Below are 15,602 nucleotides of genomic sequence, written 5' to 3' on the forward strand. Positions count from 1 at the left end.
AGCCGGTGCACCAAGCAGTAGTTTAGGTTTGATTTCATTATCTTCATGATGTTCTGATTTCATAGTTAGAGTTTAGATGAAACCATTAATCTATTGCTAAGTTAAATTCAAGTTTTGATATTGTACTTGTTGTGCTATAATGTTTTTGGATAAATATAATCTGAGCACTTCAGCATTTTGCTCTCATAGTGTATGCCATGTATCCATTATAGTTAGAATAACACTATGTTGATTGTGTTGCAACTGGTGTTTAACTGATTGTTGTTCGATCCTTTGACTAGTTGTGTTTTAGTTAGACAGTTAGTACTTCGGAGGGATACCTTAGTTACGATTAGAATATACATATCAGGATTGTTTACTCATCTAAGTGACTGATCTGCAGTTAGTTGTTTTGTAAGAGGGCAGCTAATACTAGGATTAGATAATTATCTTAGTGACTCTACACCATCCTTATGAAACTAGCTTTTGAAGTACAACAGACTAGAATCTTCAATGCTATCTGGATAGTCGGCAGAGCCTAGAAGTTCACCGATGTATATACAAGGGACAAGAATGGTATTGAGACTGAATTGACTTAGTGTAGGTTAAGCGGTGGATTCGACTGCCCTAGCACCTTATATATCTGCTTGTTTAGATTACTCTTTGTTTTCATTTTTTTTATTGCAGTCTTAGCATCATCTTTACCAACATCTAGCCGTATCGGCAAACAAAACCCCCTTTTTGGTTAATTTTTGTTCTAAGTCAGTTGTAGTGAGACCATAGCTTCAACTCTACACCCACCTTGTCCCCGTGAATCGACCCGTGCTTTCCCTATGTTACATATCGACATTGTGCACCTGCGGTTATCATTGTAGGCTTGTTTATAGACCTACCAAATATCATATCAGGATTCTGGGCTCGAATAAGATCTCTTAGATGGTCTCTAGTATTTATGTTTTTGAAACCTTGAGCATTCCAAAAAATGATCTTCATGATATGCAAATGGCTACTATAAATAAAAAAAGTGAGAACTAGATTCTTTGAGAGAAGGGTAAGTTTACTAGGCTTGCTAATACCTAAACCACTATAGAAATGTTTGAATATTTCTAAGAAAACTAAGAATATGTGAAAACTAAAAATTAACCAAGAGAAAAAAGGTACAGAATCTGAAAATGTGGTGTTAAAATCAAAAGCAAAAGAGTGTTTTTGTCTAATAAATAAAGAATGTAAAATGAAATTGTTAACAATAAAAAAAAAGTTTTTAAAATGAGTAGAAATGTGTACCTGATTCTCCTTGTCCGTGTTTTCAATTTGTTGTGCTCCTGTTGTGACCATTTAAGTATTTTGAAGGTCCGTGTGTCTATCCAAGATGTTATGTTGAGAAGAAGACTCAACATCAGAGAGAATTGCACCTTCATCTTCAGAAATTCTAGATCTTTTACCAAGTCTAATATCATCAGACTCACTAGTAGCATTCTTCTTTAAGAGGAAGTCCATATTAATAAACTCTCCATCTTTTGGTGGCACAAAAACAACAGCTTTGACAAATTTATTTTGACTCTTCTTAGAAACAGGAGCCTCATTAGGATTCCTGCTCTTTGAGATATTTTTCCTAAGATTGTTAACATTTCCAAAAAAGTATGGCTTCTCATGAGCTTTGGCCAGATAATTAGCTGCATCTTTGCAAGCTACCTTACAATGTTTAATGACATAACAATCAGTGCAAATGCTATTTGGCTATCTTTCATAAAAGAATTTCTGCAACTTTGAAACTCTAGCATTAGTGATGCATTTAACTTCTCTTCTTAACGGCATTGAAAGATCAATATTAACACAAACTTTAACATGATCAGTGCCAATTGGAATGGCATCACAAACTTGTCCCATGACTTCACCTATCTTTGTGACTGCTGCAATGTTCATATGTTTAGGAAGAAGGAATTTTAACTGAATCCAAAATTGTTAAAAACCCCATCGTTTTTCAATATAAATCATATCTGGGATGTAATCATGAACCACCAGTAGATTCTTGTTGACACTCCATGGTCTGAGATTTATAACTTTATTCAAGAGATCCCAGTTACTAAACTTGAAAATGAAAGTGTTTGGATCTATCTCTATTATTTTTATCTCTTCAGAAGCAATGAAAGGCCAGGTAAACTTGATGAATCTTTCAACAATATCAACCTTCCTTCAATAATAACTTTGCCAATTGCACTAGCTTCCCAGTTTCCTTCTTCAATATCTCCCTTATCAGAATCCTTTTTGCAGAACTTCAACTTCACTGATATCACCCAGATCAAGCGTGGCTTGATTAAACTTGTTAACTAGATCACCAACATTCTTTGAGTTGTCTTCTTCCATACTGATATTATTCTCGGGGATTCTTTGTCTAATGACGTTTAAATGTTTATAGTTGACTGCTAGGATATAAGAAGTAGGGTTTTGAGAAAATGTTTGGCATGAATAAGAGGATATATTTTGACTGAAATTAAGAAAACAGAATGCACGAGAATAATGGATAATTTGGTAACTATAAAAGCTGGCAATTGACCAAGCAATGAACCAAAAATAACAAACTTTCATTAAATAAGTGGTTGTTTGAAATTTGATTTTTTTGAATCTATTTTGAGAGAGGGAGAAAGTCAAGAATCGGTCCCTGAGTTGAAACCATTTCAAATCTTCTTCCACATACATCTTTGAAACCATGTATAACATCACAAACACTTCCTGCAAGCAAAAGCTTAATAGAAAACTCAGCAAAAGCTATAATCACAGCATACATATAGGCAAAAGCAAATTGTAAACACATTATGGAGAAAAAAATTGATTAGCTACTCATGATAAAAACAAGAAAACCAGGGGACTAACAAAAAAATAGATTAACAGTTGAAATCAACGAATGGTATATTAGAAAAAAAGAATAAGATGTTTAAGAATTTAACCAAAAAAGAGGATAGATGGAACTTGATTAATTGATGCACTAGTACTTTTTTTAGAAAGAGAAGTGTTATGTGGCTGATAGAAAAATGATTTACTTTTTAACTTACTCATTCAAATCATACATTAATTAAAATATTAGCTAAACATGTATTTGGTAATATATAACAAAATATCAAACTCATATAATAAAATAACCCAACTTCACCTTATCTTGGGCCCTGATAAGCCGACACTCAAATTTTTGAGCAGGATTCAAAGATATATATCATAAGCATTATTTCAGGTCAATCATAGTTAGAATTGAAATTCAAATTTAGAACAATACCAGTATTTAAAAGCTTCCATCAAGAGTCCGCTCTTGGATTTGAGATCTGGTTAGCTTCAAGTTTTGCATGTGGTGCATCATTCCCGTTCTTCACTATACTGATTGGTATCTTTTAAGCTTTATGAGCATAAAAACCGTATTACCGCAGTTGGTAGCCTGAATGCAATGGCAAGTTAGAAAAGCAAATACAACACAAGTCCGAACTAACATACCAAATGTAATAGCTCACAAATCCAAAGATCTATTTGCCCAAGTTGAGATCCCGAGTATAAAAAAATAACCATATACTGGCTAACTCTCTGATATAAAAGTATTGGCGAGGAGAGACTCATCACAATATTCTGCAAAGAATGATGAACTAACGATAAAGGATTTATCAGGACAACAACAAACTCAAATTCTGAGGACATTCCGAATGTAGAAAGTACTCAGTCTGGCAGCTACCACTGGCTTTCTAATATACTAACTAGAAGTATAGCAGTAAGTCTGGTTCAAGTCCATGGGGAATAACACAATTAAGATGTTATTTAAAATTGTCTGCTAATGAGCAAGGAATATTTTGTTTTTACTGAACATTAACATAAATTCTTGCCTCTTATTAAACTCATATAATGTCACAAATACTAGAATAACAATAGGCTTTGTTATCCCTAAAATTCTGTATTTTACCACATAAAATTAAGTTCTTCTACCGAATTTTATCCCCTTAAACCAATAAGAAGAACTCTTACGGTGTCCTTGTCAACATCTTGTTGTATAAAAAAATTATCATGAACCTTCAATTCACGATTCTACATACGGTTCAATTCCCAAACATGAAAACAAGTCCCTCCATGATCCACGATTTCATAACCTTGCTTTCAGATGTAAAAATTTAAATTTTCACCATACGTTATCCAAGAACAAAGAACAACCAAAAATTTTATAAAGAAGAAAAAAATGGCGATGAAGGTTTGTACCTAACAACAAAGAATCATGAAAGTGGTTATTTTTCTTATTTCTCTCATGTTTTTTTGGTTGATGATTATCTTTGTTTAGCAATTGACGAATTGTCGTAGTGGAAATTACAAAATTTCTTTGAAGTAAATTGCAGGATATTGCTGACAATATTTTAGAGGTAACATATATATTAAATCTAATGTGCACATCTGTTTCATATATTAAAGGTGTAAGTAATTGAAGGGAATAATTTTTGGTTATCGGAAGCAACGACTTTGATACTTATTTAAAAGTAGGATTTCCTGAATATATCTCTTTTAAGCTTGATTTTGATGGGAATTTGTTGCTTGTTAATGTGAATGAATAATTTTTTCTATTTTTGCATTATTTTTTATACGTGTAATTGTATTTTATTTTGGACAATATAAAAGGGTCAGAAAATAGAGAGAGAAACTGGCCTCATTTCTAAAATCATGAAAATGTATGTATTCAAGTAAGGAGAGCTAAAATGTGCACTCAGATTTTGCAGCGGTACAGGGTCTGCAGACTCAGTATTCTAAAAGGGAATCATGTTATCTTGAGTTCGATTTTGTGCACACTCTCTAACGAATATGAATGACATTCTAATCTCGGCCACTAATTTATTTCTGAAAATTATATATGTATATATATGAGGATCCAAATTCTAACCATGATAAGCAGTGAGACCATTCATTAATTAATTAACCAATCCACAATAGACTTTCCAGAGGAGTGTGCACAGGATCACACTCTTTAGAAGAGGGTGTACAAAAAAAATAGTGTCTTCCTTGTATTATTCATTACACGTGCACTTCTGTTCACGACTGTGTTGACAGAGAAGAATGTACCTATCACACGTGCACTTCTCTTCACGACTGTATGAACAGAGACGAAAGTACTCACTGACTTACTACAGTACTACGATATTTTATGAGTTAAAATACGACATACAGTTTAAAACGATGGATTTGGTAACACTCAACCTAATATAATATCCGACGGCACATACTTAATGTCACAGGTACAACCGTACAACCTTATCTAATGCCGAAACTAAGTCCCACTAATGTCGTTTTCAGAAAATGATAATCATTCCAATATAAGGGTAAATTAGTCAGTTTGATAAGATCTAACCAAGTCAACACTAACGAGTCCTACGTAATAATCAATAAATATAAAGGGTATTTTAGTTACTTCGAGTATCTCTCCCTCCCACCAGTTGATCATTTTCTTTTCCAAGAAAATTCCACCAACACGGCTGCTGCTCTCTTCTCCTCTTTCTAAGAAAAAGGTTCATTTTACCTCTCTGTATTCAACTGATATTTGCATTTTTGTTTAGTTCATCCTCCAAAAGCTAAAGTGAAGTTGAATTTATCGTGGGTTTTAAGGGTTATTGTGTTGAGAGATCATCGAAAGTTATCAGAGAGCAGCTGAACAAGTGGATCATCTGTTGGTTTATGGCAGAGACCAGTAGACGTTATGCGTTGGGAAATCACTTAGGTAAGTATTCAAACTATATCTTTGCTTTGACCATGCAAACTAATTTTGAATTTTTATGATTTTTTTTCTATTTGAGTATGAATTCTGCTGAAGAAAAAGTCAATTTTTAAGGAAATTCGTAAGAATATGGCACGTAGAAGAAGTAGGTAGGTATTGATAGTAATTAATTTTAAGGTGGTTGATTGAATTTTGCACTAAGCAATTACCGTTCAAGATCAATTTTGAGCTATACAATTATTTAGTGACGATTCGGAGAGAACTAGTCTAGTGTCCAATTTAGAACCAAACTGCAAGAAATTCTAGGGGGGAGTGAGATTTTAAACATGTTTGGTGTTTGGACGCATAAAGGGTGTCTCCAGATATACTTGATACTGGGGTACTTGGGAGTAGTCCACCCACTAGCATACTCAATTGGTTACCAAATTAGTCCAACTTTGTACCTTTGCGGCATGAACCTTACATGTTTCAGCAGAGTGTTTCAATTGTTTTCTGAATGATGCATCAGAAAATGTAGTTGTTTAATTTTCTGAAGTATGATGACATATAGAGTTTGAATGACTTTCAAATGTGTAAACTTATTGATTCATCTTCGGATTTTGTGTTTATGTATTTGTATTCATGGATAGCTAGTTTCATGTATTCCAGATAATAATGTGTATGGTGGATATCATTTCCAACATTTTTCAGAATCAAGTTTACTTGGGTTGGATGTGCAGATATTGAGCAGATACTCTTGGAGGCACAAACTCGATGGTTACGTCCTGCTGAAATTTGTGAAATTCTTCGAAATTATCGGAACTTTCGTATTACTCCAGAGCCTCCAACTAGGCCTCCCAGTATGATTCTTTGTCTTATTTGCTTAACAATATGTTCTGTTTCCTAGTATATCTCTTAAGCTTGAAAGCGAAGTGCATGATGTGTGCAGGTGGGTGGGAATTATACTATTTACATAGGCTAATTATATGCATGTTAGATATTAAAAACATTTGCAGTATGGCATGAAAAACTCTACAATACACAAAATATAGATTGAGTGGTGCAACTCTACTGCTCATTTGACAAAGTAATAGCAATTTGTTATAAGAATATATATTAAACAGGGAATACCCATTATGTTTACACATCAGAGCGGCTGCCGGAAAATGTAACTGTAATCATATATTTCAAGTAGCAAGAAAATCCGAGATTAGAGACCCAAAGTTGTGTTAGACACCACATTGGGAAACAAAGTATTCAATCGCCTGCATTCATAATTGACTTGCATTAAGTATGGGGTTATCTGCACAGTTTTTCCTCGTAAAACATTGAACGTCTAGGCGAACCAATAGGTAAAAGATGGGCTTTATAGATGTGTTGAAAATTGTTCCAGTCTAACGTAAAGATTGTGCACATTTTATTAATAATGATTCCTAGGGACTGGTGACATTAGCAGATTGGCCTGAACCCTGAGTCAGATAGATGTCGTTTGCACCCTTTGGCATTTCTTCTGAAACGCGTGGCTTTTCCCAATCATGCAACTACTTAATTATTTCAAAATTTCTTTAGCTCTACTTGCATTTGCATTATCAGGTGGTTCCCTTTTCCTGTTTGATCGGAAGGTCTTGAGATACTTCAGAAAGGATGGCCATAATTGGCGGAAGAAAAATGATGGCAAAACAGTGAAGGAAGCTCATGAGAGGTTAAAGGTAAGATTGAAAAGAACGATTCTTCCTTAGTAGTCAATACAAATGTTTCTTTGTTTTTCATATTGTGTGATGAAATATGTCCATGTGCTTGAAACCGGATTTACTAAATTATAAAATATCTCTATGCAATCTAGGCAGGAAGCATTGATGTGTTACATTGCTACTATGCCCATGGCGAGGGGAATGAAAAATTTCAAAGACGCAGTTACTGGATGCTCGAAGAGTAAGTACAACATGTTGTTTTGGATATGAATATCGTTCCTTTTGTTGTCAGTTGTAAAGGTCTATGAAACTTTTACTTCTCTTACTTGATTTAGCTACTAGAAGTGCAAGATTCGTATTTTTTTTTAGCTCTTATTTAGTTGCTTGGTGCTGCAGGGATTACATGCACATCGTTCTTGTCCACTACCGTGAAGTGCAGGTTTCTTCTCATCTCTTGTTTTCTCTCATTACTTTACTTTCCACTTCAAAGCTAAACTATTAGATATAAGCCACAGATGACAGCTTCTGTAAAGTATGTTCACATCTCATATTTGTGATTCTGGATTTACCCTTTTTTTTCAAAACTCATTTTTGTAGTTTTAGTTTCTTAATGACCTTATTATTTGAGGATTAGCATATACTGATTAGCTTGGGAAAAAAATAAATCCCGCCAGGGTGCCAAAGCATGTTATGGACGCAATAGAGATACTGAACAAGTTATACCCAGTTCTCAAAATGGAAGTCCTGCATCTTCCAGTGTTATTTCAAATTACAACCAGCTACACTCGCAAACCACTACAAGCCTGAACAGTGCGCAAGCATCAGAATATGAAGATGCGGAGTCTGGTATATTTCTTTCTATGTTCTTCTATAATTTGTGATATGTTCCTTTTGAGGTTGTCATCCCTATGATAATTGTAAAAGGTGGTGAATTATTTGTAATTTGTTTCACAAGTTCATGCCATCAAAATGCAATAATGTTAACAATATTTGGTGTGCAGATAATCATCAAGCAAGTTCGTCTTATCACTCTTTCCCTGGGTCACAACAACCTGATGGGCTCGTGGATTCTGGTGTATGGAGCTCTTATTATCCAACTTACTCAAGTGAGCAACCAATGCAAACAGCATTCTCTTACCAGTGCGAAATTTTTGTAGTCACTATTGTTAACCTGTGTTACAACGATACGCCTAAAAGAAAAATCAGCCGTATCGATACGTATTTACACGGATACGCGTACTAATACTCCGGATACTTCAAGATATAACTCAGTTAGAAAACTTTGACTAAATATTAGATGTCAATACCTTAATATTAGAAAATTTAGATATTTCACTAGATTCTATGAGAAGTTTTAACTATAGTGATAAAATATTAGTTCCAAATCTGTCCACTGATCTTGCTCTAGACTTTCTTCCTTCTTATCCAGACTTTTTCTCTCCAGTGAGGGTAATCATACATGTATATGTTTTGTTAAGTTTCTATCTTATACATAATATATTTATGTTAAACTACTGATATGCCGTATCGCCGTGTTTTGGTTTTTCAAGTTGGTGTATCAAAGTAGCGTATTGGTATCTTGTATCCGATACCGTATCCGTATCGTTGCAACACAGTTGTTAACACTTACATTTGAAACTCTTGCCAGACAGTTCACAAGGGACACAACCAGCGGTCCAAGGGATGAACTTTGCCCAATCTGACCGTGTCAATGGAAGTAGAGTCAATAATGATGTTTGGTTTGAATTAGCACTCGAACCACAGAAACAACTTGGTTTACCATCCTGGGAGAATGTTCTGGAGGGATTTCCGAGTGAACTATACAAACCATCAGTTTCTGCAACACAACCAGACACCAGGGGGGTCTCACAACAAGAAAATGTATTGCTCGGGAAACATTTGGCAAATCAGTTCAACATTAAGCAGGAGGTTGTAGATAGAACCAGGGGCCAAGAAAAATGGCAGGTACAATAATGGTTGCTCAGAAGTTTTTTACAGCATGCACAAAACAGTAGATGTCTTGTCAACACAATCATTTGTATTTGTTATCATTAGTTTGTCTTATGCGGAATCTTGACTTTAGCTCAACTAAATATAGAGTTTGCTTGCACCAGATTTCTTGAACATGCTCTTCTCAGATCAAAGAATGATCGAGCCTTTTCTTATTTTAACTTTTTCAAGTCAAGGTTAAGCCTCTGAGGCATAATTATAAAACTTCTTAGAGGTGGAGGTAGAAAAAATAACATCTGAAAATATAATATACCAAAGACGGAATTAGCTTGCAAAATGCTGGAAGAGCTATATTTTCCTTCTCCAATGTTTACCGAGTATCATCTCCTTTTGTTCATGTATTACATGTGATAATTTACCATCTTTAGCTTAAATCTTAATCTATTTGTTAATCTTTAAATAGTATAGAAGCCTTCCTTCTCTCCATGTTCTCTTTCCTTGTGTCTTTCTAACTTCATTACGTGACCAGGGTGGTTCTGATTTACATAGTGCCTTGGAGCAGTTCCTGTCACACACTGAGCAGCAAAATGGACATCTTCGGCAAAATGAGTTTCAAATGCAGCTTGATGCAGAACTTGGATCCCTTCTGAAATCAAATTTGGACGATAATATGGGCATAGATGAAAGCTTCAAATACTCTTTAACTGATAATCATCCATTGCTTGGGAATGGTAAAACAGATGAGTTGAAGAAAGTAGACAGCTTTACCCGTTGGATGACTAAAGAACTTGGAGAGGTAGAAGTAACAAACACAATGTCCAGTTCTATCACTTACTATGATACTATTCAAAGTGAAAGTCCTGCAAATGACTCCAGCTTGTCCCCTCAAAGGCAGTTAGAGCCTTACTTGCTGAGCCCTTCCCTATCTCAGCACCAGCTTTTCAGCATTATTGATTATTCACCAAATTGGGCATACACCGGTTCAGACACCAAGGTACTTCGACTATACATATACATATTTTCAGGAAGGAAAAGGATTAATAAAATATCAGCCCATTTTAACACTTTTAGCCCCGACATGTACGTGGGGAAATTGTCAGAGGTTATTTTGGAGTGGTCAAAGTTTTAGAAGAAAGTGAGTAGTAGTAGATCCTCCTTGCTGTAAAATGGACTTTTCAAACATCTTTTTTTTCCAGTCAACCTTTGATGAGTTTAGACCTTTTAAAATCTGAAACGCAAGGTACCATCCTCAAACAAAATAAAGCTAGGGGATTATATCCTATTATCCATCACAGATGTTTTTGGAGGACTCCTTACAATTTCCTGTTCTTTATCAGTTTTGAGTCGGACTGTCTCAGTTAAGAGTTACGGATCCATACGTATCTTGTTTATGAGATGACTTCAGTAAACATGGAAGAAGGTATTTATGATCAATATAGTTACTAATTGCTACTTATCATATAAATTCGTCTCTCCAGGTTCTGGTTACTGGGAAATTCCTAGGGAGCCAACAGGATATTATGAAATGTAACTGGTCATGCATGTTTGGGGAGGCAGAAGTTCCAGCCGATGTGCTAGCTGATGGTGTTCTTCGCTGCCACGCTCCTCCTCACACTGCCGGTAGTGTCCCTTTCTATATTACATGCTCTAACAGGCTAGCTTGTAGTGAAGTGAGGGAATTTGAATTTAGAGTGAGGCAATTTCAAAACTCTGACATGGTGGATCTGTATAATAGCAATTCAAATGATATGCTTCTACATATAAGACTTGGAAAGCTGCTTTCTTTACCACCTTTTGCTATTTTGAAGTCTCTCTCTTCTGGAGAGATACCTAATACGAGTAGTAAAATCAGCTCGTTGATGAATGAAGATGAAAATGAATGGCTACAAATGTTGAAGCTTATCTCGGAGGAGATTTCCCCAGGTGAAGTGAAGGAGCAGCTACTGCAAAAGATATTAAAAGAGAAATTGCATGAGTGGTTACTTTACAAAGTCGCTGAAGGTGGAAAAGGCCCCAATGTTCTAGACAAGGAGGGCCAAGGTGCCTTGCATTTGACAGCTGCTCTTGGTTATGAATGGGCTGTATCACCGTTACTAGCGTCAGGTGTCAATATCAATTTCCGTGATGGGAAGGGCTGGACGGCTCTTCACTGGGCAGCATTTTGTGGCAGGTAAGTTTCGTTTTTGTTCATTTTTTCATAATTTCAGTGTAAGCATCTTAATCAAGGGTCCACGAGGAGATGATACAACGGCCAGTCTTTAATGAGAATCTCTTCTCACCAAGTAGATATCAAATTCTGAAATAAGCTGTCTAACCCATCGAAGGTTTATGTGGAACTCAGAAGTAAAAATGCATAAACTTTCAACTTCAAGTGCTGAGTGGAGGGGGTAGCCTATCTGATTTTTCGGATAAACTGTTTTACATGGTGAAGTGACCATCCTCACTAATTGTCCGTCCTTAGATCATCATTCTTTATACATGGGTTCTTAGATATATATATGAAGTTTAGATATCCCTCCTCACATTTGATTTAGTAGTTATTAGTTCTCAGTAGTTTATTTGTGGTGTTCTGTAGCCTTTTGTGGGGTTTACTTATCTATCTCTTCTTTCCAATGCTCATTCTAAACTTCTTTTCATCACAGGGAGCGAACAGTTGCTGCCCTTATTTCTCAGGGTGCAGCTCCTGGGGCATTAACAGACCCAACTCCAGAATTTCCTTTGGGTAGAACACCTGCTGACCTGGCTTCCAGCAATGGACACAAAGGAATTGCTGGTTACTTGGCGGAGTCTGCTTTGACTACCCACCTTTCAACCCTTTCCTTGAAGGATACAAACAACACTGATTTTCCAGAAACTTCCGCTATTCAGCCAGCTACAGAACGGGTTGTTGTACCTTCTTCGGATGGTGATGTGTCACTGAAGCATTCACTAACTGCTGTGTGTAATGCCACTCAAGCTGCTGCTCGTATTTATCAAGTCTTCAGGGTGCAATCTTTTCAGAAAAGACAATTGATTGAGTATGGTAATGATAAATTTGGAATGTCAGATGAGCGTGCTCTATCATTAATATCTGTGAAGTCACAAAGGTCAAGACAACATGACGAGCCTGTGAACAGTGCTGCCATACATATACAGAACAAGTTTCGTGGTTGGAAGGGTAGAAAAGAGTTTCTTGTTATTCGCCAGCAAGTTGTTAAAATTCAGGTATTTCACTACTCTTTCCCTTGTCTATGTTTGCCAATTTAATCTTGAAATCAAACTTGTGAGTGTTATTTAACCTTCTTTAGTAGTTTGAAGGTCATAACAAATCTTGACATATGTAAATGAACATGGCAAGCAGAGATAATAGGTATGCTCCTCGGATAATCCGGATTAGAGTATAGCAGGATTCCCTTTAGTGTTTTTTGATCAGTGATTAGTTTTCATATTGGTTTCCAACCAACTTTTGATAGGGTTAGATGGAAGCAGCTTTTAGCTCTTTATGCAGGTCCTACATGCCAGAATGTTGTCAAATGTGTCTTTAACATTATCCTTGGGAGCGTGTTTTTTCTTTTATCTCAACTGACTATTCATTATATTTCATCAACTAAGTCATGGTTTCCAAATGCTGACAACTTTTGATGTTTATATCGAACAGGCTCATGTAAGGGGTCATCAGGTTAGGAAACATTATAAGAAGATCATCTGGTCAGTCGGAATCGTGGAAAAAGCAATTCTGCGTTGGAGACGGAAAGGGAGTGGTTTTCGTAGGTTACAACAGGACGCACCTATGGAGGCCTCTATCTCACGAAGTGAGCCTTCAAAAGAGGATGACTATGATTTCCTAAGAGAAGGCAGAAAACAGACCGAGGAAAGGTTGCAGAAGGCACTTGCAAGGGTGAAGTCTATGGTTCAGTATCCAGAAGCAAGAGACCAGTATCGTAGGCTGCTTACCGTTGTGTCAGAGTTTCAGGAAGCCCAGGTAATTCAACTTTCTAACTGCTGCGCAATTTTCTGGGCACCAAGCTGCCAGCTAATCATTCTCTTAGCAAAAACCTGACATTTGTTTGAATTGTGCCCCCATGTTCTTGACAACTTGGTTTTTAAGAATGGTTGGGTGTTTTGTGTCCAACTGCCCAAGAGTTGGAAACAACTCCCTTAACTAGATTCCATAAACCAAATCCAAATTGTGACCCATCTTTTCTGGTGCTTTTTTTAAGACATATAAAACCCTCGAGTTCAGTGGGATTTTAATCCTATTATGATTTTCTTGCAGGCAACACAAGCTAGACAATTAAACACTTCTGAAGAATCAATTTACTACGGAGATGACTTGATTGATATCGGAGAACTACTGGACGATGACACGTTTATGCAACATGAAGAGTGAGCCAGTGAAATTTTTGTAAGTCTGGTCCGAGTTCTCCCTTCTCTTTTGTACATTTGTGTGACTAATTCTTGTGTGTACTTAGTCTTTTGTAACTTCATATATCATCATATGTACATAAAATTTGTACGAATAGTTTCAAAATTTCAAATCCAATCCTTTTACTTGTTAGATGTTAAAGCGGGGTCGATAAATATACAACTCAGAATTAAGGGATGATTTGTAATTTTGTATCTTTACCTGACACTTCACTCATCATATTTACCTTTACAGATGAAAATGTTTGAACAGTTAATATACATTCCATTATGATCCGTTGTACATTTTTGTGTTTTATCTATTATCATTTTTTTTATCCACATGGTCATAAAAAGACGGCAGGGGTCTGCATCAAATCATTGTCAAGAGTTGGAGTTTTTGGTGGATCTCTCTGTGTAAACTTTTAAGAGCCAGGACAATTTGTTCCGGAAGTTTAGAAGGACTAGAATTAGAGGTTTTTGAAATCCAACCTAGAAGGAGTAGTAAAATTGTTTTTTTTTTTGACTCGAGAGATTGGGGTACATTGTACACAGATTAGTTTGGGGCTATGAAATTTATGGGAAATGCTTTATACCCCACTCGTACCCCCAGATTTTGCCCCTGCGACGTGTTGTTACATTATTGGCTCAATCCAATCCTAGTGGACCCCTGCTAGCTTCGGAAGAAGGGAGGGGATGGCACATCATAGCGGGTATGAAGAAGGGAGGGGATGCCACATCATAGCGGGTATGAGTGGGAGTCCGAAATTTATTTCCAACCATGATGGTATGGCTTGGGGTGTTTAAAAGGTATAGAGTTACCTCATTATCCATCCCAAGAGCATCTCCAACGGGATGTTCCAATATTCCTAAATTGTAGGCCACAAGGAATTTTACTATATTTTAAGAGAAAAACATCTCCAATGGAAACCTCTACACACAATGTAAAGGTAACGTGGGAAGCGGTTATTATAACATCATTTACAAGATCCTCTCATTTTAGAGGATCTCTTTGAGGATGTAAGAAATGTGACTCATCAATTTGATTGGTGAAACGGTTTACTTAAAAATAAAATAAAATTATTTAACCAATAATAAGAATACATGTGAACTACAAAGTTTATTATAAAATAATAAAATTATTTGATTGGAGAAGATATATTTTACATTCCTAAAATTGGGAAATTTTTGTGTTAAGGATGTTTGCAAGGACATTACACATAGAACACGAGGATCCATTGAGATGCTCTAAGGTTGTGACACATGTCATTTTATTATTTCTATCTATTTTCTTAAAAGAAATAATTTTTTTTTTCTTGAAACTTCTTTACTATTAGTTATTCATCATCAAAAAAACTGGAAAGACAACGAGTTAGTTGGTAACCTAGCAACAAGCTGGGCACCAACCCCTTTTTAATGACAACACCTAATTTATGAAAAAGAAAACTATCGTGGCCACCATTCACATCATTATTGTTTAAGCAATTCTTCAATCTTTTCACAAAAGTGACAGTATCCTCCCCAAGCTCTCCTAGAGTGGTAAACGCCAAGACACCAAAACCATAACCATGGGCAACACACTTGTCCAAGTACTTGTTGCACTTGCGTGAATTGGTATTAGTGATAGCTAGGCCGAGATTGAAAGGACGGGCACAACCACTAGTGAAAGGGGAAACACCAGTGACATCTAAGCACATATCTTGACCGTTTTCTCAGCTGTAGACAAGGATATAAGCAGGCCTTAGAGCACATCCCTCATTAAAAACAAACCCCAGAGAAACTTCCTTCCGAGCATGCACACCAGCTTTGTAACACATATCCGCGATAACATCACGAACGAGGTCATGGCGATACTTGAGCCCAACATCGCTGACACATTGTATTGCATGATCTCC

The 15,602-nt window shown here is 36.2% G+C and overlaps 1 protein-coding gene across 1 annotated transcript; it reads left to right on the forward strand.

The window, feature by feature from the left end:
- The first annotated feature begins 5,396 nt into the window (after nucleotides 1-5,396).
- On the forward strand, nucleotides 5,397-13,992 carry LOC113347356 (calmodulin-binding transcription activator 3-like). Its single transcript, XM_026590996.1, has 14 exons — nucleotides 5,397-5,498; nucleotides 5,596-5,707; nucleotides 6,424-6,543; nucleotides 7,277-7,392; nucleotides 7,527-7,615; nucleotides 7,771-7,813; nucleotides 8,049-8,220; nucleotides 8,376-8,480; nucleotides 9,023-9,339; nucleotides 9,854-10,318; nucleotides 10,803-11,494; nucleotides 11,967-12,528; nucleotides 12,962-13,285; nucleotides 13,580-13,992. The coding sequence occupies exons 2-14, from the start codon at nucleotides 5,665-5,667 to the stop codon at nucleotides 13,691-13,693; spliced, it is 3,162 nt and encodes a 1,053-aa protein (XP_026446781.1). The 5' UTR covers nucleotides 5,397-5,498; nucleotides 5,596-5,664; the 3' UTR covers nucleotides 13,694-13,992.
- The last annotated feature ends 1,610 nt before the right edge of the window (nucleotides 13,993-15,602 follow it).

This window comes from Papaver somniferum, chromosome 2 (genome assembly GCF_003573695.1).
Source record: "Papaver somniferum cultivar HN1 chromosome 2, ASM357369v1, whole genome shotgun sequence".
NCBI classification, from domain to species: domain Eukaryota; kingdom Viridiplantae; phylum Streptophyta; class Magnoliopsida; order Ranunculales; family Papaveraceae; genus Papaver; species Papaver somniferum.

Bases quoted from the DNA above. Each gene is read 5' to 3' on its own strand.
- LOC113347356 (XM_026590996.1), top strand. From the start codon at position 5,665: ATGGCAGAGACCAGTAGACGTTATGCGTTGGGAAATCACTTAG. The intron at 5,708-6,423 runs GTAAGTATTCAA...TTGGATGTGCAG, and splicing joins TGCGTTGGGAAATCACTTAG to ATATTGAGCAGATACTCTTG. The intron at 7,393-7,526 runs GTAAGATTGAAA...TATGCAATCTAG, and splicing joins AAGCTCATGAGAGGTTAAAG to GCAGGAAGCATTGATGTGTT.